General features: G+C 40.3%; 1 protein-coding gene across 3 annotated transcripts in view; it reads right to left on the reverse strand.

Annotated features, from left to right (window-relative positions):
• The window catches only part of LOC100648160 (protein-tyrosine sulfotransferase), a 183,535-nt gene that overhangs the window by 5,043 nt on the left and 152,194 nt on the right, over window positions 1-26,298 (reverse strand). For all 3 annotated transcript variants that reach the window (XM_048404638.1, XM_003394206.4, XM_048404639.1), the window contains one exon: window positions 5,475-5,794. In XM_048404638.1, coding sequence (XP_048260595.1) covers window positions 5,475-5,618 — 144 coding nt within the window. In that variant the 5' untranslated portion in view covers window positions 5,619-5,794. The remainder of the gene's footprint in view (window positions 1-5,474; window positions 5,795-26,298) is intronic.

Genomic DNA, 26,298 nt, shown 5'->3' on the forward strand with positions numbered 1-26,298 from the left:
TAACGTTCTAATTGGTAGTTATATTGGCTTAATTATTGTATCGATCGCGGCACTCCGCGATAAAAATAATTAATTGCGGGTTAATTGGAAACACGGTCGTATCTTTCGGAGGTGAAAGCGGTGTCCGCATTTTGAAATTCAAAGGGTAGCGTCCGTGGTTTTTGTGGCGATGAAAAATACATTTTGCACACGGTCGCTCGAGTGTCTAGCGACTTTTGTACTTTTGAAAATACGGCTGGATGTCGAGGCTGACGTGCAACGCGCGGCAAAATTTAGCGATCGTCGGTTTAATTAGCTGCGCGATTAAAATTACACCGGCATGCAAATGAACAATCGTTGGAACAATTGATGTTACGACCCGCAACTCGCGTGTATCACAGCTGCGATCGCGTTGTAACATTGGTTACGATCGCGTAAATAAATCTGTCTAAACGGCCGAGAAAAACAATAAATGATAATATGCACACAAGCTGTGCAATAGTACCGAGTATTAAATGAAAAGCGAGAAAAAAACAAGAAACACTTATTTACAATAGGAGACACCTCGACCGATTTTAACGAGCCTGAAATAAATTGTCAAGATCAACGTACCGAGTAATTTTTCCGTATACGTATAGCCACCACTTAATGTTCGAATTATATTTTTAACACTCTGTGTAATCGCGTTGTGAGTAAATAATGTCGATTTAGGTTACGTTTTGGTTAGATTTGGATTTGGTAATAATGAAAAAGCAGATACTTGGACGATGTTCCTATTCTAAATAATAAAAAAATACGAGAAATAGATATGAATAAAAGAAGATCACGAAGGCTGGTAGAACAGGGAAGGAACGTTTCCGTGGTGGATCGCAGAAGGTTAGGTAGATGAATGATTCCATCGCGATCCCTCATCTACCACTGTAAAATAAGCTCTTGTTTTGAACAAAGGGGTGTTGTTAGGCTGGCTCGCGTTACGATTTTTTTCGCGCGCGCCAGACATCGTTGTCAGAGGTCGACGTTGAAAAAAAAAGGGAGAGAAGAAAGAAAAAGAACAACGGGAAAAACGGAGAAGCAAAAAAAAAGAAGAAACGAGAAGAAAGAAAAAAACTACATTTCGCAATTAGCATTTCTCGGGTAACAGTGGTGGCTTCGCTGTTCGGCCTGCCGTCAGCCGGCCTTCCTATTCTCTTTTGCTTTTAGCATCGAAGCACACGGAGGAAAAGTACGCGTGAAGCTCAACCGACGCGATTTATGTTGCGCGGAGGGTGAGTCTGACAGAAATTCGTTTCTCTTCCGTCGGCGCGCGTTTCCCGCCAGGAACCTACCAATACAACTATGCTCGCTGCTTCGAGCGTGCACGTATTCACGCATGTTGCATCTTCTTGTGTCTCTCGTTCTCTTTTGTCTTTCCCATCCTCTCTGGTTGGTCGACGTCGCGACGCGCGTGCTCTGGAAGCTCTCGCAAAAAGGTAGAAAGGTCGGACGCGTTGGCGGAAAGTTTCGAGGCGAACAACCGCGATTTCATTTCTTCACGGGGACACGCCTTCACGGAGGCCCCCGTTTCTTCCACGAGCGACACGTTTAACGCTGGATACGCGAATCAGCAGAAGCGTTCTAACGTTTTATTTTATTTTTTTTTTTTTTAACACGAATAGCCCCGTTTCTATATGATCTGTATGTTTCTATATGAGCTGGAAATGCGATCGTGTTGTACACATGTTGGCGGAGGATTTAATTAAATTGTTCGAAACTATCAGTTCGAGGAGCTTCTTTGATGTTAGTAAAATCAATGATAATATTTCCGTCGCTAGTGGAACGCTCTTTTATAGGTAGATTAGTTTTATAGGTAGATAGGTAGGTTTATTGATGTATTGAAATTTACCTGATCGATACGACAGAATTGTTTATGATAAGATTCTCTTAATTATTTCAAGGAGTAGCAGCTACTTTATTTTCATGAAAATATTAGAAAAGGGCACATATTTCCCTCGGTAAGATAATGGAACGTCGATTTTTTTTTATTTGAAGGAGAAATGTGAAAGTAATAAAGCCCTGGAAAGGAAAGTGCATCTGGTCGTTAGAAAGACGCAACATTTCCTTTGCCATTTTCACTAGACCAAGCTGTTTGCCGGTCGGATCAAGCACACGCTGTCGAGTTCCCTTTAAAGTTCGTGCTTCTGATACATTATCTACAGGATTTACGTTACGTTTTAATATGACAGTGCATCTTTTAACGGGAATCTCTTTGTTCCCCGTTGTAACAGTCTCTAGTTAAAAATCGACGAGAAAAGTTTCGCCACTTCGGCTTTATTTCCGTTCAATCTTTCGTTTGCTAACGAAATAATTAGCGAGTACGATCAATTGGCGAACATTCTGCGCCGTTCTCGTCGTCAAGCGATTTTTCGCACTCGTGTCGTACCTGTGTCGTCGACAGCGAGTCGAGTGTCTGAGCTTTAAAAAGCTTCCCCTTATCGCTGTGTTGTCGTTGGTTATCGCACGTTTTCAAAATTTGATTTACTTCCGCTCCTCTCTGCGCAACCCAGAGGATAATTTCTTGCTTCGTTCTATTCCTCTTCTTTGCTTCGTCCTTTATTATTTTCTCTGATGGTGCGTTCTTTTCTCTTGCAGAGAAAATTTAATAAGTAAAGGACCCGTAGGAAGAACGAAGCCAGCAAAATGGAAATATTATCTTATAATTTAATTTCAACAACTCTTTGATATCTCTCGAGAGGTAGGTTTTGAAATAATGATTTTTTTTTATTCATCTGTCGAGAAAAGATGAATTATTAGAAATACCATCTACTAAGAAACCTCGATATTCAGTAGGTCCATCTTTAACATTCGCAGTATATTTAATACGGCTATTCGTGCAAATTTCTTATTAAATATATTTTTGTAACCATTATGATATAAATTTCCAGGCTGATTTCAAATTTGGCTGATATAACCACGACAGTTGTGTCTCGTAACGGTGCCGATAGAATTTCAAAATATTTTATATAACGCACACGATATACACACGAAAGATTTTTATGGTAAATGTCGAAATACTTTCACGAGCCACTGACATGTAAATCAAGGCGTAAAAAATTCCCCCACGAAGAGGGCAGCCTATGCTAATCGTTTATTAAGTCAAACGCGTCTTCGAGACGTGTCTCGTCGATTATCGGAGAGGGAAAACTTTCACGCCGATAATAGGACTCGATTAATCGATTCATTCTGCTCAGCGAAAGATCGGTTAAAAGGCAGGAGTTCGCGATTATGACAGAGTAATTAGTCGGATAAACCCACATCGGAGGCTAAGCCGCAATTTCCTTGCTAGTTCTCGGTTACTTTTTTGCCTTTTTTACTTCGACGAAAATAGAGAATGACGGCGCGAAGTAACGTCGGTTGACGTATTTCTCGTCGCGACTAATTTCGACGAACAAAAATCCAATTTCAAACTTTCCACGGCATAAACGAAGTTCCAAGGAAATTTCTGCCCTCTCGGAACCCACAATATGAGTTCATAGCGCGCGTTGCGTTCCGACTTCCCTCGTAATCTATGCATAGAGACGCGTGCTACGGTTGTCAAAGCAGTGGCAACTGACCTGGAATTTCGCAAGAATCACGTATTACAATGCACCGTATGTCTTCTGTTTTTCTTTCGAATTCTATGAAGCCTATAGAGGCCAGGAGCGTTCGTTGTTCCATCGTTGTTCGTCGTTCGATCGATTTTCTCTCCTATCTCATCATCCTGACCCTTGCCCCTGTTAATTAATTGCTTTCATAATGCGCCACCGTTGAAAATTCGATTAAAAGTTCCTTGATTTTACCGGACATCCGTGCGACGAGGTAAACACGGTCCTCTTGTGAGAAAATGGCGTGAAAATCGCGCGAGCCTTTACTGTCTTACCCGAACGTTGAATTACGCACGTTGAATGGAAGGAATCGCTTGGTAAAACATCGACGAGTTAAAGCGGTTTCTCAGTAGGGGGGTGGAAGAATCGCAAAACGAATAAAGTTTCTGCCAGGCGGATATAAAGAGTTTTATGTACGAGCATTGCATTCTTGTTGAATTAGAGAGGAATTTTCGGGTGGTAAAACAAAAAGTTGGAGGAAATTTAATTTCTGCAGCGTTGAAGACGGGCCCAGACAACGACCGGATATAAGGAAAGGAACAACTGGGACGCGGTTAATTCGCACGATAAAATCCGACTGACGATGCTATAATTGCATCTCGCCTAATTCAAACCCGGATCTCCATTGAAAATTTTCTCGGGGAACTCGCAGAAACACTGTAAAACGACCTACGACCCACTTCATGCCCCAGCGGTCGTACTGAAAGTTCGTTTCTTTAGACTATTAGCTACGAAATAATTTCTATTGGATTACGATCGTTTTCCCTTTGCGCGACGAGACTGATCTATTGTTATTAAATCATCGAAAGATTCGCAGGATTACACCGGTGAATATTTTTTATTCAAATTAGATTCAACAAGGCAGATTTGTATATTGGGTTGAGGAATACTAACGCAATGACGAGAATGGAAGATGAGATGGCAGAAGTGTGTTCGAAGGTCTCGTAGGTTGTGTTATTGACCCTTAAATTCATTCGAAGGTAACGAGGTGATCGTGGAGATAGCGTCAATGACATTAAGGCCATCCGAAGATCATTCCAAATTTATGATGGAGTTTCAGTCTAATTTAAAGGTCTCGTAAAACATCAGCAGTGGAAATATATAGAATTCATCGTAAGCTATATTAAAAGTTAAATCAATCGTATATAAATTTAAAACGTGTTACACATCACGTATGAGGAGTTTTAATCAAACCTTTAAATTGCAAAACTATTTTCATTTCCGACCAGAGTCGCTCATTATTTAATAACGTAACTCTCCACAGAGAAAATGGGAAAAACTGGTTTACGAGAACCCGTAATATTTCGTAGATAAACAGTCCTTTCATCTCTCGCATCCAACTGTGAAGTATACAAATATCATTAAATCCCACCTCGTTTTCCACCGAGTTCACCACATAAAATTTCTTCACACCATGGTCAGTTGCTCCTTACTGTTCGATAAAGCATGTAATTCTGGCATTTCGTTCATCATAGCAACACACACGGGGAGACAAAGTTGGCGGAAACACGCGTTTGTCTAGGCGTTCAGGCACCGACGATTGTTCTGGCTCCGACTGCGGCACGTACCCACTGTTTGCAGGACAATTTCGCGAAAACTGGGATAAAACTAATTCGTAATTACTGGCTCCGTAGTCGAGGCACGCTCGTAAATCGTCAATGCGATAATAACTTCATGCATGGTGGAGAAATTTCCAGAAAAGTTTTCGAATGCTGTTTGTTCGAGAGGTTCCCTTTTAAATAATTCAATTCCAACGATCCGATTCGTCAAGTTTTTATCTATTTTGTAGGCTATGACGAGAACAACAGTTCGATACAACATGTATTCGTTGTAACCATGACTTAATTAGCGGATATAAAATGCGAACAGACTTACCTCTTTGGCGACCATCATCGCTGTGGGCACGTACTTCATGGAGCCGCAGATGATGCCTAGCTGATAAAGAGCGAAGACCAGAAGAAGGCCAACGAAGCAGATGATGGGCCCCTTTCGGCCGCCTCGACTAAGCAAGAACGACATGTCGTCGTTTCGAACGACGACCACGTCACTCGCGTGCACGTACTTGGACGTGTTTTGGGCGGCACGATAGTGAGCGCCGATGCGATCGTCTGGATCGGTGTGGTGGTCACGGCGGGCTACTCGAGGCCAAGGTTTCGGGGCCTCGTGTTCCCGGTTACGCCATTAGCTCATTGCACCTGTTCAACCAAAGAGAAAATTTGATTAGGTAACAGCGGCGAAGTTTACAGAGTTCGGTGTTTAACGCGATCGATAGATCGTGGACACTTACGACAATTGATATTCTTACGAATATGACTAGGAAAACGGAATCTAAGCATTTCTTTCATTTACCGAATATTACAATGAATGCTGTACTCGAAATAATTTGATTAGGTAACAATAGCGGGTCTAATAAATTCAAACGGAATGACAAATTTTAATTGCCACGATTACTTCGTATAAATCATACACGAAGACGAATGATTTTGCTGGAGGAAATTGTAGCCACGTTTTCCGACTAATATTTATCTCAGAGGAGGCGGAAGCTCGTTCGTGCCGTAATAATTTTCATTTCGATGGCTCGCTGCCATCGGCTGAGTTTGAGCCTTTGAGCGGTTCCTCGAGCGTTTTTGATTTAGCTGCTCCTCTTCCGTTTCGCGGCTTTGTTTGATATAATTTATTAACGGTGCCAGAGACCTTCGTTGCTTCTACTTAGAAATCAGCGATGCATTAATACGATAAATCTCGTGGATTATCGAATAGCCCGTGACCAAATTCCATTTAGATTTTACAGCCAAAGAAATGAGAAAAAAATACAGGAGAAATAGGAACCGTCCTCGCCTGTGTTTCATTCTGCGTGAGCATCGTAATCATCGGTGCTGAATCGATCGAGCTAGCAAAAAAAGAAGAAAAAGAAACGGGGCCACGATAGAATAGAATTTTCGATGGAGGATCCTGTAAGCGGTGGTGCTTGTCGACGAGCAACTTGTTAATAACATCGTATTGTGTGCTTAAAGAGTTTCCAATACTTGCAAAAGATAAGCTTGCAAATTTCGTTAGGAAGTTAGGTGGTCGCGTTTATTTGATATAAGGCCGAGGTAATGTATAAGTAATGAAATTGGAACGAGCTATGAAGAAGGAACTCCCGAGGGGAAACAATTCTTTGGAGACTGGTCGATAGGTTTTTATTTCGCGATGCAGTTTCGCGTGATTCCAGGCAACATTCAGAGAGGAAAAAACTGAGAGAGTAAATAGGAGTTTGAAAGACCCATATCGGGGCGGATGGTCAACCGGTGATTCGTGAAACGTAGTCTACGACCAAAGAGAGAAAAAGAGGACGAAATAACTAGAAAGAGAGAGAAAACGAGCAAAGGATCAAAAAGAAAAGGGGGATGAAAACGGAAGAGGAACTGGGTCGTATATAAGCGACCTGTATCTATTTTCCGGCGACAGCTTTCAAGGAGAGCTTTCCATTTCGCGCTTCGCCTTTGACCTCTCTCACCCTAGAGGTCCACCATTCCTCGCGCGATGAAAGATGAGGACAATCGCCACATATTGCTAGCTCTGTGCTACCTTCCAATCTAACGCTGCCGTGCTGTACCTTCAATCTCGCCAGTTTTCCTCGCTCACTCCCAAATAAAACATCACTTCGTTTCCTTGTACCAACACCAATTGTTTTCTGGATTGGACGCCTTTCATTGCGACGCGTGGTTCTCTATTGTCCGTGGAATTGAATCGAGACGAGTAATAAACCCTCTTCAAATAGGTACACTTCTGTCACCAACCGTTTGCACTGATAGTATACGAAGATTTTTCAGTTGTTTTCATGAATCACGATATTAAGATTTCGTCCGAGTTTAAAAATTCAAAATTCTGAATTTTCTGCGAATTTTGGGATGCGGTAATCGACCATTACGCTTTATAATTTATTTACTCTACTGCACGATTAATTATAGTCTTATGTTGTACTTTTTTCTACAAAATACATGTCTATATTTGTGCGTCGGCGTGTGTACTTATGCGTGGAAGTTCGTATAAACTTGTATCTTACGTAAGTTAGTTTCACTTATTGATATATCATTCAGGAGCCATATTGATCAATCATTGATCTCTAAATTGAAAAGTACAGAAAAGTTATCAGCAACGTCTTGTGCTCGTAGAACCAAAGCTTTTTGTTTAATACTTTCATAGTAAACGAAAATTTCCTTTAATATTTGAATTACAAATGATACGAGCGTTTCTATTTGACAACATTATTCGATTAACATGCCATATCAATGGTCGTCGTAAAAGCTTTTACCTGTTAGTCTTAATTTAAGCGTTTCTTTGTTTGCAATTCGCTACCGGTAGAGCGTTCAATTAGTGAGAGCATGGTGAAAGTTCAAGCCCTGGTTGCCTAAGGGCTCGTTCCGTTATGTTGTTGCATTCGTTCCGGCGACCACTCAAATTTTTTCCCCCTTTTCGTAGAAACGCAATTGAGGCTGGCCCTCGTTTCTTACTTTCATATTTATGCCGCCTTTAATATCCATGAACGTGAGGCGTATTCCCGCGTGGTACTTGCCGCTGAATTCGTTGAAAAACTGCGCCAAAAAATGAGGCTGATTACATTATCAATTCTTGTCTTCCCTCCTTCGATATCTACTTTACCTTTCAAGCTATCGTCGTTTATCTTCTCTGTATAATTCTTCAGCAATTGTCTTTACGCAAGTGTAGGTATCTATAAGACAAACACGAGAAGAAAGAAATCCTGGTATTCCTAACGTTAACGAAGGGAAGACGAATCAATTTTATCCTCTTTCTTCAATAGTCACATTTCTAAACCTTTGCATTTGCCTGATTATTATCGATGAATAATTTTTAATACGAACAGTATTGGTTTGATTAATTTCTTGACACACTCTGCAAGGCCTCCTCAAGTATAATGTAACTTTTGAATAAATGCGACCCATATGGAGGCTGTTCGTTTTGGTAGGTTTCTTAAATTCGACATTTGTCTACGACAGCGAATCGTTGGTGGAAAATTGATATCAGGAGGGGAACCGCTGGACGTTGGCAGATCGATGTTTACGATAGCGTTTGGCTGTTGGCACTTAGACATATTGTTGCTTTTCGCCCTGGCGTTGAACGACAACTGCATTTCTCCCCGTGTTACACGCCCCTATTGGTCGTTGCCTTTATGATTGCACGCTTTTGCACACTCCACAGAGTCCACTGTGCGAGTTCCGATTGTCCTTCTATGGACCAGTCGTGCTATTGTTAATTAAACTGAGCTTTGTACTCTTCCATACAGCATTTGCGTTTATATCAATGTCGCATCGTTAATCGTAATTTTCTAGGCTGATTCGATAATGTAAATCCTATTCGTTTTCATAGATGTATAACGATGATAAATTCATTTTCCGCCTGACCGAGTTTTTTCACCGGTTCTTCATCCTTCTCGGAAATAACGGATAGAACCGATTTCTGATTATCGATAACGCAATAATCGCGAGCAGCACGCAATAATTCCCAATTGGAATCACTTTATGCGAACCAGCTGTTTGCGGAAATTCTAGCTATCGTGGAATTGCACGATGCGAGCTCATTCGAGCAAAAATATAATCAATCGTTTTATGATTGTTAGAAATATCTACCATCGAAGTTCCGCTTGCTGTTTCCATTAATTGCACCGCGTTTTTATTTCAAAATCACGTCGTTTTCTGTCCCAAGAAAGTGATTGCTTTCAAATCTTACTAATATAATCGTTGAAAATTGCAAAATGTTTCGTACGACGTACGTAACACGTTTATAAAAATTTCTCGCGTTAAATATTCGAATTTTGCGAACCTCTGCATTTTCCATATACTCGCTTCGAATTCTCATTACTTTCCCCTGCGAATTTCCTTTCAGCTTGGTCGCTTCAAATTGAAATCGTTCCAAATTTCGTCGACCAATTTCGCGTCAAAGCGATCGCACGAACATTTCACCATGATCGTAGGTGCGAATACTATGCTACATGTGGCAGGATACGCAAAAAGTTGAGACAGCTCGGGGAACGCGCGTCGGACAGAGGAAAAAATTCGCGTGCCACGGATAAGCGGCAAAGTTCGCGACGTGCATGCGATTTCGTGAGAAATCGAGGCTTGACCGAAGAGAGAGGATCGAGGGTTGGAAATTATGCGCACCATAAACCGTTCTTTGTCTCGGCACTGGCAACTTTATCGATCCTTCGACGCGTTATTCCCTCGAGGGATCTACGGAGGCGACTGAATCCTCTCAAGTTTAATGAAAGAACTTCGATGCCGCGGATCGTTGATCCGATATTCCGATGGAATAAACCATTGAACGAAGAAAAAACTGGATCGAGTGTCCGAGACCACCTGTTCTATTTTCTCTAGAAAAGCACGTTATCACTCTCTAGAAGATTTTGTGTCGTGTATAGCATGCTCATTATGCTTGTTGGATAAATTATATTGTCTAATGGTTACAGAATTTAAAAAGTTATTATATTGCAAACAAAAGGCTTGATCTATAAAATATTGCAATATACACGACTGTCTTTACTTTACAAAATTATAAATTTTTTAATGTAATCTTTCTTATCGTCCTTATCTTACACATTTATGCAGCTAGCGATAACGATACGGATGACATGTAACGTTAATCGTTAATACATAGAAATGTATTACCTAAATAAATTTTGCCGAAAATTGTTGCTTAGAAAAAGTGGGAAAGAGTGGAAAAGAAAAAGCGAAGTATTCAAAATGAGAAAATCAGTTCTACCCGCAAAGTATGTGGAAGGAAATTCGTTAAAATACATTAGGAATCAAAAGGTATGTGGTAATTTTATTTTTCCATAAAACGTAAGTTTAAACAAGCTTCGACATGTGGCATCGATAACCGACGCGTCACGGAACACGTTAACCTCGGTGAATCGTGGCATGAGTCGCGGTTCGAGAAACTAAGTCGCAAGAGATGACGCGTCTCTCTCGACAGCCAGAGGTAGAGTTGGTATAATTCAGTCGTGTTACGAGCCGCCTAAAAGGAGCTTGGGCTCGCAGCCAACAACTTTATACTTCGGCTAAAGCTTCGATTTCAGCCATAACAGTTTGGAAGCGAAAGAAAACATGTACACAGTTGCCGGATAAAAGAGCGTAAGACGCGACGACGAGTAAAAAAAATAACACTTGCCACCGTGTCGACGATTCTGGCGACTTCTCCACGAGAAACGTTTACACGATGAGTTCACACTTTGGCACACGTTTGCGGCGTTAATCCCTCTTGCGATAATTTCGTTAGCAGGTTCGTAATTGGATTCCATCGGTCTCTCGTGGCCTTTGGTCGCGTTCAAATTTATAATGTCACCAGAAGGGCCAGCGACGACCGGATAATGATACGGCTCGTTTGCCTCGCTATTTAAATTTGTCGCGGTTTGGGGTGAATTTTCGAACTTCCTTGTCGCTTTGTGTGATCCGAAGGGATTTCCTTACAGGGTTGAACGAGCGGATGTGAATTCTCGCAAGTTTAATGAAAGAAGTTTGGTACTGAGCAACTTTAAGCCGATATTCCAATCGACGGTCGTTTAACCGCCGCTAACGAGAACGAATCGATTCCATCAGGGAGCCTGTCTCGTTTCCAAGGAAATCATATCTATCGATTCCCTTACTCGAAAACCTTCAAAGCGATACGCGTTCAAATTCTACGCTTAATCAGAGAGGCATCTTTTTTCACCAAGTATATCATTGATTCGATCCTTTGTCGTTGAATTTCGAGTTTAACGATATAGTAGAATTATCCAACTTAGTTCGAACGTTTCAAGATTCAATTTTGAACTTTGTATAGAATAATCAAACTTGAGATACTGTTGGTATATCACGGGACACCATTAGTCTTTAATATAATAACTGGAGAATGAGAAAATTCTGTGTACTTTAGATCTAACCAAGAAGCATCACAAAATTCATAACCGAATTTATTGAATTACAAGAGAAATTACTTAGCTCGATTCAAATATCCTTCCGACACAGATAATCCTATCTTATCGAACCTAGTACATCAAGAGAATTTTATCTCAGAAATCTGTGGATAGTGGAAATTGCAGAAACTTGCCGCGAGAGTTAGCAAATTTTTAAATAGCCACGGAAAAGCGGAAACGAGATGTTGACACACGTGCGCACGAGTTACCTACTTGCGAATTGTGCTCAACTTAAATGCCGTGCTACACGCGTTTGTTGCAAGAAACACGTAGCTGTGCTTTGACTAATTATGATTACAGACCGCGAGCAGAAGTTTATTAAACCGTCAGCTTGCGAATAATTACGAGTTCCTTTCTTATCAGCGTTGTATCATCCCTTTAATTAATAGCGTTAGAATCGTAATACCTACTTCGCAAGACACGACGACGTTTCGTTCGCCAACCTTTCAAACAACTATGCAATCGTTTGATTTAACGCTAAGCACGTCGCGTGACACAGATTTTACTTGAAATTACTCTTTCTTTTCATTCTTCGTCCTTTTTCTACGAAACAAAGAACTCCCGAGAAACATTCGTGGATTAAATTCGATGGAAGTAGGTTTTTGGCCGCTTCTGGGCGAAGAGAATCCTTAATTGCTTTCATCGACTAATCCTTTGTCACCTTAATTGTTCTCTCAATCGTAATACTCTGATTTTCCTCGTGTTTAATTGTATTTCGTTCGGACCAATAGTTATCGTTGAATTATGGAGGAAAATGTTACGATAACGATTCCTCTCCAATAATTGCATATTACTATATTGTTTTTGCATCTGCCAACGATTTTTTGTCGTAAGAATATTTTTATTCTATTCACGATGTATCAACGTTTCGGATTACGTATCAGCGAATGAAAATTTGGTCTGTATCAAGCGAAAGGTAACGTTGGCGCAAATGCATAAATTCTGTGAATAAACGAGATGAATTTCGAATAAATACACGAGGGATATGAGCTTTCACGAATTTTCAAAGTAACGAAGAGACGCCACGGAGAGATATTTCCCCTCAAAGAAACGAGCTGATCGCAGATTCGCGGAGCAAAGAGGCCGCTCGAAAAGTCACAGTAATTACATCGTCCGCGTTAATATGTTTCCTTTACCATTCTCGGCCCGGGAATTGAGATTCCGGCATCGGTGCCGAGAATTGCGGAAACAGAAGGAACGGGACAGAGAAATGGAATTCGAAATGCGCAACGCGCGAGAGAACGGTTGCCACCGGAAGACAGGTGCGGAGACGTAATACTAATAGAAATCGAAATACAGAAACAAAGGGGAACATCTTGAAACGGTAATCGAAGTTCAGAGCCCGTGGAAATAGGAGTTGCGGGGAATTTTATGGAAACAGACGGTACAACTCGCGTTAAAGTCGAACTCGAGTGCACGGGAACGGTTCAACAAGAATATCACAATACATAGAAAGAAAAACGGGAAAACATTAGGATCGTGAAAATCGAAAAAGAATTTTATTTGAAAATAATCTGAAGCATGATATATTGTACTGTATGAGGGTGAATAATTCGGGGGTAGCAATTTAAGGTGAGATTTTGAGTTTTGAGCGTTACAGATACGTGAAAGTATCGAGTATTTGAAATTAGCGTGCAAAAATACCGTTAATCGGGCAATCCTTTATCCACATTCTTCTATAATCACCGAATTAAAAATTAAGAAAAATAAATAAATGTCTATCGAGTCGGTTTTAATTCCTGTCTTCAAATTTCATTAATTTAGTTACTAAATTATCCGCAAAATACACCTGGTGTTTCCATAATTACGAACGAGAATGTATATGAATGTATTATACGTGTACGTAGACGATCGAGGAAAGTAGCTGAAAATCGACATTGGGGACAAGAAATACAGAGAGAACGTACAGGAATGAAGGTGCGGATCAGATTCTCTCTCTCTCTCTTTCTCCCTCTCTCTCTGATTGTGTACAATTCGTTGATGCACCGCGTTAGCAGCAATCTAATTAATCGCCGAAGTCCGCGTGCACTCACACGTATAATGCAGCGGCCGTGCAAATAGCAGTGCGCTTTCAGGTAGAAACGAGGCCGATGCGCGTATATTACCAGTCGCAATATGCATCGCCGTGTGTCGTTCATCCGACGACGGATTCACCCTATTTCACCGATCCGCCGATGCCTCGTCTTTAATACGCGTGCATCGGGAAAAACTGTAGTCTGGGAACAGGGACGCGGATAACGCGCAGCTCAGCCTCGTTGCTTTGCGTTTGATCGCGTTTGTAATGATTACGGCAAATGGACGTCACGGAGAACGGATAATCTAAAAATGCTGCTTCAGTGTGCAGCCCAGATATCGCTTAATTAGCACCTTTCATTCGATCCCGTTTCGCGTCGATTTGCCGGTGGGACCACTGCTTTCAATATTAGATAATGAAACCATATTTAGCGAGAATGATACCGTTCCGACGAATGCAGCAGAATTAGATATTATTAACAATAAATAGATACTACCAAAGATCAACTGGAGTATCGGTTCGAAGAACCGAAATATATATGCAGCAATGTATAAATATAGTTGAAGAATATTTTGAAGAATATAATTTCGGTTATATTGATTTAGTTATTTAGTATGCAATGCAATATGTGCAACCTGAATGGTAAAATATTAAGGATTTAGATTTATAGATTAAATTGTAATTACTGTTAAATGCAATTATATCGTATTAAATGAAACGAACTTTATATTAATTCGATTCTGCACTATACGCGATATCTCATGAGCATCGTGTCTATGATGTGGAAATTAATTGTATAAATAGGAATGCTGGATGTTATTCGCAGTGCGCAAGATTTGAATATCAAATACATTATATTCCTACGATGATATCGTACCTCGTATTTCTATCTCATTACACAGAAACGTCAAACAAACTGACATTAAACAATATTTTTAATAATTTTTCGACAATCTCGTTACAACACTAATGAAATTTCTCGTTCTAAAATGTTTTATAAAATATACGCAACATATGAATAAAAGATTTGTGGTAAACGTTCAAATACTTTTGTAACTCTCCACTCCATAAAAGCGTCGAACTCAAGTCGCTACAATAGCAGAAATAAAACGGAATATCGGTATGCACAAATTCGCGGATATATTGAATATAACATTCAATTAGCAGCTTTACGATAATCGGTAATGGGATGGGTTCGCGCGCGAAATCCTGATCTGTTCGTTTTTCTGTGAAAGAAAAAAGTATAGCGTTCGATTGTTCGACGCAATCGGATTTTCGTTGTTGAAACCGCGCGTGAAACCCCGCGAACCGTTGCGCGTCCCACGCAACGTGCATTTTTACCCCAACCGGATCGGCGAGGATTACGATAACTGTCGAATTTGTTTTAAAACTGTAATCGTATCTCGAAAACGAGCCTATAGGGATCTGATAGGATATATATGGGGCTGTTGGGAAACCATAATTCAGCGATGACCAGTAAATGGCGTTGCGGAACGGCAAATCACGCGCGAGTGTCTCGAGCATGTTATGTAATTGAAACAAATGGTCGAAACTAGCTGGCTCTCGGGACCCTTTTGTTTCCGCTACGCCAATCGGGAAGCCGCATCTGATCGAAAGTTAAATATTTTTCTCGAATCTAATTTTAAGGCAGCCATCCTCGGTCGGCATAAAACCTCGTTCCAGTCAACGAGAAAGAAAAAAGGGGTAGGCACGATGAAAAGTGTGAACCGCCCGTTTTTCGCGCGAGATCAGACTGCAACTTTATGACGCGTTTATATTTCCCTCGTACGCTCGTTTCGCCCTTCTGTTTTGTAGCGTTTGCATTATTTTTTTTCTTTTTTTTTTTTTTTTTTGTCAAAACACGGCAGACAGTTTTGATCAATGCGAGACGGTAAATTAAACGCGAGACAGTTTTGAAATACTCGTTGGATAAATAACGGAGCACAGGGTTGCTTATACGTCGTTGGTGGTATGTCGCGAATCTGCTATTTCAGTCGCGATGTACTGCCGATATTTTCGTCGTTGTTTTTTTTGGGGGGGGGGGGATATTTTTTTCGGTTTTTGGAAAGAGGAAGGATGACACGATATGCGCGATCGGCCGTAACTTTGTCCGAAATTACCGACGGAAATGTATGGTTCGATTAAAATTTCGTCGACAAACCGTGCATCGTCGAAACACCGTTCGCCTACGTATTTGATCTGTAAAATGGGTGGGGGTGTAAACGATCCACTTTTTTTCAATTCCAACGAACGGTGAATACCTTTCAGAGAAACACTCATCGTAGCGATAACGCGTCGAAAAAACGTGTAATTAAAAAGCTTACGTGGAAATGTTCGACATAAAAATCCACCCGACCGTATAACATGGAAATTGCCTTTTTTATTCATCAAGCTGTTTGGATTGTTCACTCTTGAAAAGTTTAACGGCTGTTGCGTTTCGAATTTTTGCGAGTCAAGTTCTTTTGTACGAAACATTCATCAGGCATCGTCTACAGCTCGTGTATTATCATACTTTCACATTAACGATTTTATAATTCGACTGTGCTTCGCTTAAAGCCGACGTCTTCTCCAAGTTTCACGTAGCCCATTTAGGATATCCTAGAAATTATGAAGCCTGTTGATCTTTACAGACATCATATTTTTACTTAGAAGAACTTTGTTTCTTTTCCTAACGTGATATTTTCTATCTTCTTTATGGTGCCTGTTCTTTATGTACGTTGTACTTCTGGTGTTTTTTATTCCTACACCGTCTTTATTTCAGTGGAATTTCTTTTCCAGTACGCTTATGTTATTTTCATTTTTACTCCGAAGTTCTCGCTAGATTGTTTCCAAGCTGTTTCTTTATTGCTGCTTTTCTTCTTTCAACGCCTTTACACGAATTTCCTCGAACGAACCAAGTTTCTTTTTAGTAACTTTCTATTGTTTTTCTCTTTTTTTTTTTTTTTATCAAGGGTCTGATTAGAGCAGCATTATACCGTCATCTTTCAATCTTCGTAGCAAAATTTTCTGTAGCGCCGCTTCTAATTGTATCGCTACTTCGTGTTTTAATTTACTGCGCAAAGAGGAATATCTTCCGTTATTAGAATTTTGCCAGCGATGTCAAACGGAATTCGAAAACCGAGCCTCGATAGACAAGACAGGTTGTCTCTGTGAAATGGAAATTCGGTCGGAAGAGGGAGATAGCCATTCCCATCGCGATATAGCAGCGATTTCATTCAACGATATTGCATCCCGTGCGAAGCTCTAATCGATTCGGTTTATTACCGCAAACGGGGGGAAGAACTTTTCGCGAGTAAATTGCAAACCGCTTAGCCCGAGTGACCGACCGGCCATTTATATCAGTTTCAAAGTTTCCAACTTAGTGGCGAAACTTTGTCGCCTTTCAGTTTTCAACTCCGCTGCCAAATGCTCGACTCTCTGAACCTTCTTCTCTCAATGAGCTTTCCAACCTCGTTTCTTCTGAAACAGATAATTTCCCCAAGTAAAACGACGAAACCACCGATTCAAGCAACTCGTAGAGAAAATTGTGTAGTTTTAGTATTAATCTTCCAGGTAAACTTTCAACGAGACGAAAAAAGAAAAGGGCCGAAATACCAACGGGACGTCGTACCAGAAAACTTGCCTGTCACAGCCCGTGTACGTATTAAGCCTTAAAAAGAAGAAAAAAATAGCACTGGGAAAGACGTAGGACAATAAGAACAAAGTCTGATCCAGTGACACGCATCTTTTTGCGCGTGAACCGTCAGCTTGCCGAAAACGGGAGCATCGTCCTCGTTTTCACCTCGTCAACCTTTCAAACGTCTCTTGTTCTTTTTCCTTCTTGTTCTTTGGATGACGTATCGGGTAAAATGAAAGTCCTCCTCATACCGGATGCATCTCGCTGACTGAACGTTTGATTATGCGAATTTCAGAGAAGATTCGAGGACTGCTACTTACTTACTTGCTTGGCAGAGAAAAGAGTGGCGAGAAAGAAGAGGATCGGAGTCGAAGGAAAGAGAATCCTCGTTAGCGATACTTTTACGCGAGACTTTTTAAAACTCTGTTCGTGCGAAATCTTCATTGGAAAAGGAAGAGATAAAGCGTCTTATCTTTCTCGTTTACGAAACTCGAAAGACTTCTCGTAACGCGAATATACACAGGCTCGCGAATCTAACCGAATACTACGAGCTTCTTGTGAATATACTATACGAAATGTTTTCAAGTTTCATTAACATCGTAACGAAATCTAGTAACAGGCAGTGCAGTCGGTATTCTGAACCCGGTCTATGATTCTTCTGACATATTTCAACAAAATTCAACAAAATTCTCTTTCTTTCCACTTGTCATTCCGCGTAGAAATTTACAAAGTTATTAACGGTGGTCGAACAGGTCGCGATATCTATCGTCCCTAGGACTGAAATGATAATGCGCCAGTACGTGAAAGTGACGTACAACAGCAGAAGAGCTGACACGAATGACATTGTTCGTCTATCTTTTTGTCGTGCAAGCGGGTCATTTGCATCAGTTACAGCGGCCGCATTCGCTCCACCTCTGCCATTTTTCCGCATCACCGTGAAACGTGGCTTCACTTTTGTTCCTCCTTTCACAAAAAAGTGTTGTCGTATCTTTGGACCACCTTGTAGATAAGCGCGACTGTCTTGTGATATCGGTTAATAGCACAACGAAAGATAAAGATTGAAAATATTTTCCCCCGCCTCGTTTTCCCATCGATGTATTATCGATGTTTTATTTCATTCACAGAGGAGAAGGATCCCATTAGAAAGCGGATTATTCAGGTTAGTGAATTCGGTGTCGATCGCTTTGCGAGCCGTTACCTAGCATGATAATCTGATTCAGTTAGTAATTCGGTAGAACGAAGCGTTCAACGAAAGCAATTATACATGGTAATACGTAAACGAGCTTGCACAATACTGTGATTAACGTAAAATTACAAGTTACTTGCGCTGCGAGCTTTCAAATTCTCTACGGGTAGTATTTGCCACGCGGCTATGCGACGCTTCGCTTGTTATTGACACGTTATGCATTATACGATCATCGAAGGCCTTATTGTTGTAAATTGTCAATGAAATATAATCAGTCATGTATGGAACTTTGAATAACGAACCTTTGATGAATACGAATATTAAATCTACGGAAAAATCGTTGTGAAAATTGAAATTTAGAGTTAAATATAAATCGCTTCGTAACGTCAATTGCGCCGCAGTAAAACTTTGGTAGAACAAAAAAGTGTAATATAATAAAAAAATATTACGTATTCGTAAAATCTAGCGTGTTTAATACAAAAATAACGCTATCCTGAGAAACATAGAAGTATGTGGCGCACGACCACAGCATCGACGGATAAACGTGATAATAGCCATCGAACGTAAACGATGCGACACATTCGACGATGCCGTGGATTCAAAGAGGCGATTCCCTGTCCCGTTTTTCTGCCTTTGCCGAACTCATCCGCCGGACAATACGCTTCATCTCCTCGCCTACGGCTGGTTTCTTTCCCCCCGCGCGAAAATACACGCGGCGCCCCCAACAAATTGGAATTCCAACGGGATAACCGGGTTTCCACTCTATTCGCTCTCCTCTTTTCGTCCATATTCCGGTTCCTTTCCCGGAGGCAGACTCGTCTGTTCCGTGGCGGCGGCCAGAGGGCTGAAACGTAGCCGACCAAGCTCGACTTTGTCGAGCTTAACCACAGAGAACGAGCAGCATCGATGGAGTGCTAAGCTTTTATTGCCGACAATTTCGTTGCGCCTTAAGCTCACCACGGATTATTGTCTTCCGTCGCGATTACGATTATTATTATTTTTATCATTATTAAGATGGTTCTGGTTTCATAGCTTTTACGAGGTCAGCTCGCAAGCCGACCTCTTTTCCACGATAACACAGACGAACATAGCGCATCGTAGAATGGGCGAAAATATGAATTACGTTTCGTTGTATCGTATTTACTATATATGCTTTTTCATAAAGATACGAACCGTTGCACGTAAGAAAGATAACGTGATAATGCTATGACAGAGATAACGTGAGAAAAAATGATATATATATATATATATATATATATATATATATATATATATATATATATATCATATATATATATATATATATATATATATATATATATATATATTACGCGCAGAAAAAAAAAAAATGATAGATACAGAAATTTAAGGGGAAGTTAAGAATGAATAACTATAATATAGCTGACAGAGTGCTGTACGGATAATAAAGATTGACCTTTGACAAATATATGGAAGTTCGGGAAACGCGGCGGTGAACACTATCTCCCTCGTGTGAAACGAAATTGTCGCTATACGCCGTAGCCAAGTGTAGAAAATACGTGCCATTTTTGAGACTGTTACGTAAGTTGTGTGAACGTTGTTTGAGACGTTTATGAAAGGATCAGAGGCAAAGGTAGAATCTCGTTTGTTCGCGAGAAGCTGTCGGTTTCGAGTAAGATAGAATGTTTTGAGAATAGGCACGTGGTTGAAAGTGGAGAGATATATTCGAGGGATAGCAGGGGAACAGATATATCAATTTCTCCCTTGAAAGTATGGAGAATAAAATCCTGTAGGAAAGAGTACTTTTTATTCCTCTGTAATCCGGTATACGAGGTGCTGGACCTTTGGAATCGCTTTTCGAAGATAAGATTTATTAAAGGATTGAGGCGGTTCGCTTTATGCAACACACACTAGATCAAAGTATTACAGTACTCTTATTGTGTACATTTCTCTTGTTTGATTTATTTATTCATCTTTCTCAATCTATTCATTTGCGCTGTTTCTGATTTATTTACTTATTTACGAAATGCTGTTGGCAAAGGATAGGCAAATAGGAATTACGAGGTGCCATGGGAACGCCACGAGATTATTCGTAACGAATGTAAGTTTCATGTAGATGCGATCGGAGGTGAGTGAAATACCGATAAAAACGACAATCGCATTTATTTACCAACCTCGAGGATTATTTTTTCCCGGTCAATATTTGTTTCGTAACGTGCAATTAAAATTACCAGGGAAACCGCCGCGACGAGCGAACGAGGGTATTCATCTACGAAGGAATAAGCGTCGATACGAGTCGACAAAAACGTGCTAGATGCGAGGGACAGTGACAAAAATATGTTTATATATGGATTATATGAATTTATCGTCGATCCAGTTTCCAGCGACGGTATTAAAATTGCAGGTGTTCGAATATGGCGCGAGCGGTTTATTTTAGTCACGTACGAACATTGATGTTATCTGTCCTCAATTTTTCACATCTCCTGCTTGGGTAATTTATATCGAAAACGTTCACATTTCGGGCTCAACGGCGCGTGTAGAAATATTTTACATTGCTCCTTAAATAATTATCTTACTTTCTATCCACGATTTACCATTTAATCGCGCTGTTCAAATTTACAGCCCTGCGTCGTCTTACACGATCGAATTAACGCCAGGAGAGAGATTTTGCAAATTACAAATTATCAACATGGAATTTGTAAATTTCCCTAGAAAGCCATTTATTTCTCTTATGAAATAACAAAATTGCTATTCGCCGATGGAAACGTCGATTGAAAATCAAGCATCTCCGGCATTTTGTTTTTATCCAAACGTCAATCAACGGTCCAGCCCCAGTTCGGCATAAAATTGATTTCACGCGATCGCACCGGTATAAAACGGATGGTTATTCCCTATTTCTCCGTGTCGCGATGCGGTGTTCTGTACGGTCAAGCAGACTTGCGCGTTCAATTTCGAAACCCAGAACGAACAGGGGGTGGTTTTCAACCCCTACACAGTCTCCACCCCTGTTCCATTTGGCCGTTCGAGTTCCTTCGACCGTTAAATCTCCTTTTTTTCCCGTCTCTGTCCACTCCAAGCCCAGAGAAACTCCACTCGGCTATCGGGCATCCGTACCTATTTCCGGTTCTTGTCATTGACCTGTCCGTTTGCAATCCACGCACGTTTCTAATATCCTGAACGAGAAGAATGTATCTTCTTCTCGTGGTGATTCTATTATTCGTTATCTAAGTTGCTTGCTCGAAGCATTCGCTTCGTTCGATGATTTTCTTTAAGAATTACAACTCACGTCTCCTTCTTTGCCACACTTGAGCTGCGTATCGCGAGAATCGCCTGCCACCCAGGGAATCGAAATCCATTTCGAATACAGTGACCCTGTATCTTTCGTTTCAATTACTCCCACCCTCTACGGTGTAATAGCTCTCTTGCCGCTAGAGAATTCGTAATGCGAGGCGAAATACGCGGAGGAATCGCGGCTTCGAGTAAGCGGGATTTAAATTACAAGCTTTCGTATTAGTTCTACGACGTTGTATTAAAATTATAATTTATATATACGATTCTTTAGCCAAATATCGTCTACTTTTTCGCTCACCACTCGCTCTTAATCATTTGCAGTGGTTGTTATCTATAAAAAGCATTCCCAGTATTTGCCTTATTTTCCACTCACACGTTTTCTCCTCAGATTCTACGTTTTATTCTCATGGTATTAAATCTTTGTTAATCATACGAAAGTACTGTTACACGAAAGGAAATTTAATATACTTTGGTTTAACTTCGATCGTTATACAAGTGCTATAACAAACACGATTCTTTCTTCCATTTGTAGGAGGAACCACTGAAAAATCGGTGGAGCGAAATTTTGGACACGGAAAAATTAATGTCGCGCGATTGTTTGCCGGTATCACGCGAGCACGTTGAAGTTCATCAGCGCGGAATCGATTGGACGCCGTGCGAAATTATGCGAATTCCCAGGATTTTTTAGTGATTCGACGGAAGTTAAAAACGGCTGTGTAATGTCATTAACGAGCAATAATGAAATCGGTCGTCGGGAAATCCCCATGGAAACCAGGTATTAAAGTCGCAGGACAAATCAGGAGAACGAGACGAAATAAAATTACAGCGTTTCCCGTTAATGAAATGCAATTGCGATCGCAAATTCGAAGCCCCGATTAAATATTCTGTTGTTTGTCCCGCTATGTGTCGCAGCTGTAAAAATCGCGTTTCAAACGCGTCGTCCCTGCGTGGGAGGAATCGAGCTTGCTTTATACGATTCGTCGTGGAAGTTTCATTCGCTTTCCACGTTCGACGAGCCTTGATGCGTATTTCATTTACGTACTTAACTTCTTTTTTCTATGCGAGGTGTATAAGGCACGTTTCATAGAGCGACGCTGTACAAAATTGGTATTCAGCACATTCCAATGGTGCATTAAGGCTCGACGGTGGAAAATCGATCGTTTCCCGAGCGGGTATTTGAAATTATGCAAATTCCAAGGCTAACGATCGTTCTTCGTGATTAATATATGCGCCAGGGCTGACGATCGCGTCAGCAGTTGCGGCTTTTAACGATCGAAAGATCTTTTTTCTTCCCTCTTTCAGATCACTGACTAAAAATGCTAAAAAGTCTTGTCATTTATTATATCGTTAATGACGAAACTTTCCTGCTTTGAATTCCTGTTCCGACGTAAACTTAATTTATAAAAATGCCGATCAATCTTCGTACGAATAATTGATTGAAGTGCATATTCATTCTCTTGCCAGCGATAACAACGGATCCGTTGAAATACAATCCTTTTGAACACGTCCCTAGTCTTTTATTCGCCTTTTTTTCTTTTTTTAGATTTTCTCGCATTCAGAGCGAGCTGATTCGTACTAGCGATTATTCGACTGACGTTCATCAAAATATCCCGGACGTAATTTACACTATGAAATTCGCAAGAGCAAATCTTTCAGGAAAGAAAGGAGGGAGATAGTAATTTACGTAGTCCGTGTTTTTATCGTGGATCGCCTAAAAAAATAAAACGTTTCCGAAGCCTTATTACTCTTCGTCGAGGTCATTTGATGTAGCTGATGTAGCTTTTGACTTGCGCGTTGCAAAAAGCGAAAAAAAAGGGAGAAAGAAAAGAGGAAAGAAGGGAAAAGAGAGGAGAAACAGAAAACGAGATAAAAAATAGCAGGTCACGAGTACGTTTTATATTTTCAAAAGGTTAAAGCACGATCTAAAAAGCAGAAAGAAGGGTGACTCTCGCTCAAAGCGGCACGGCTAACGACGTTTGTATCAATTTCAAGCGGGTCTCATCCCATTTACATTTTCGGAGATGGACCGATCTTCTCGACTGTCATGCTCTTTCCTTCTCCTCCGATGAAATTTCATGAAATATACCCCAGAAATACGCTTTTGAAATACGCGAGATCGGTGAACCATCGTTGCAAAAAAAAAAAAGAAAAAAAGGAAATTGCTATGAAAAACTTGGAACTCGTTTAAAAGGTCTCGAAGAATGAGAGAGTGACAGCTTGAAGGTCGGTGCTTTTTTTTTTATATGATTGCCTATTAAAAGTTTTCAAGTACTGTGATTCTTTTAAACGTCGACGAGATCGAGCACCGCTTAACGTACAAAACACTGCTGCTCGTCAATTTTGATCCGCTTTGTTATTTGAACGGGGATAAGCATCAATCTCGCACGTCGATTTTTAATTTTTCGAGCCGAAATATTTGTTGGATGAAACGAATAAAATAGAAGAAAAGGAGAATGTACGGCCGATAGAATATATCGCGTGGATGTTGCAGGCCCGTGTTAGTTCTTCAATGGCAGCTTCATTTAGTATTGGTAGCGTTTTATGGTTTCAGTTTTTCGCTCTTTCAAAAATAAGAATTCCTACAAAATCAATACGAGTTTGACATCTGAAAAAAGATTACCGGGAAATACAGAAAAATAGTACACGACTTAACAAAGCAACACGAGCGTTCCGTATAACATTTTTGCAAATATTCTCTCTTAGATTTATCGTTACATCAATCTTTATCACGTTGAACCGAACACAAGATCAAGCGAGAAAACTAAAATGTACACGGTTCTTATATAAATTTTGACAAAGTACTTCGACAATTACGAAACAAACTCCTGATTTTTAATCCGCCAGGATGGACAACAGTGTATCGAATGAACATCGAATGAAATTCGGTTGAAGTGGCATTTTAACGTAATTGAATCCCAGAAGAGAGCGGTGATATGGAATCTCGAATCACAAAAATGGCTAGTTCGACTCTTTTTCCCGAACGATATATAACGATAGACGGTTATAATGGTTGTGCGAGTGAGTGAAACGTATGCGTTAAGAACATTAAAGCGAATGCATGGTTGGATTGAGAGCACAATTTGCGTTCGGTCGGAAAAAACTCTGATTTTACGTACACACCGTGACCTACGAAGAGATGAATAAATATCGGGAGAAAAGTTCTGAAATCGAGCAACAAAGCTCTTTTGGCCGCGATCAATGTTTTCGTGGATTATTTTTTGCCTCGAATTGTAAACGACCAATCGACCAAGATGAAAATTAAAATTTCGCGCCAATCAAATTCGATCGAAAAAGTTACGACGAAGTACAATTTAATTTGCCATTTCATATGCTAAATAAAGATAACCCGATATATCAATTAATTTGCTAAAGATGCGATTAAATCGCCAGGCCTCTTAATTTACTTTCTTACGAATAAAACTAAAAACGATCTTCGCGAACGAGTATTCGGTTTGGTCGCAAATATAATCACGATAATAATAATAATAATAATAATAATAATACTTATCTTAATTGTTGTCTAAATATCCGCAAAGTGTAAGGATTATTTGAACGCGTAGGAAAATAGAATAGGGCGAGAGCGTGTTGGCTGGACTGAGACCAGCTCAATTTTTCAATACAGTATGCCGCAAATATCGGCTGTCGATTTTCTTTTTCTCGTATCGTTCTAGGCCAGCAGCGCGTGTTCCCTTCCGTCCTACCGAGGTTTGACGCAGCGCGTCGCTTTGTACCACCCTGTCGATCCGTTTGTTTCGAATAAAATAAAAAGGATAAAAAGGGCGAGAAAAAAGGTAGGGAACAGGAAAAAGAAAACAGGGGACGTTGTACGAAGCAGTGAGTAATTAGAACATCCGTCAGTCGTTTGTGATATTCGAACGTCGTTTTCACCGTATCGAGTTATCAAAATCGTTGAAAACACGGGCGGCAACTGAATCCTACGACGAATTTTCCACGTGTCGTTCAACGTCAGTCTTTTTTCGACGCTGCTGTTCTCGACAATGCTCGACGAAATTCGTTTCTACCATAATACGACGTATCAATTCTTGTTCGATCTACAGTTTTATCTGGAACGTCGGTGTTTTGCAAATATCCGAACGTTTCACGAAAATATTCGAATATTTATCAGAGAAAATTTGTACGAATACGCACGTTATATGAAACTTTCTGACATTTCATTAACACTGCAGTGACACACGATTAATGTGATAATATCGATAAAATTGGAAACCAAAAATGTGTATAGGTAGAAGATTTTTATTGGAAACACAGGTTTAACAATAAATGAAAAAATGATATACAAGATGAAAAACCGCGTTAAACATATAATTAGTATCGAATATGGCCTCGATAAATATTGTGGTTTATTAATATAATTAATAATGCACTGTTCAAACACTTTAACGATCTCTACGAAAATTGTGTTTGCGATAAATGTATTGTAACTTTTATATACATTTTCAGATTGTTTTCAAATGTCGCCAATATAATCACAATAGTCGTTGCTGATGAAATTTCCAAATGTTTCGTACAACATACACGAAATACACGGAAAAAGTTTCTGTAAGCGTTCAAATACGTTCGTGGGCCATCGTGCCTGGAGATATTGTTTTCTACAAACGAACTGAACGAAATTACAAAGGCCTTTCTTTCGGTTTTATGAAA

Source organism: Bombus terrestris, chromosome 3 (genome assembly GCF_910591885.1).
Source record: "Bombus terrestris chromosome 3, iyBomTerr1.2, whole genome shotgun sequence".
Taxonomy (NCBI): Eukaryota; Metazoa; Arthropoda; class Insecta; order Hymenoptera; family Apidae; genus Bombus; species Bombus terrestris.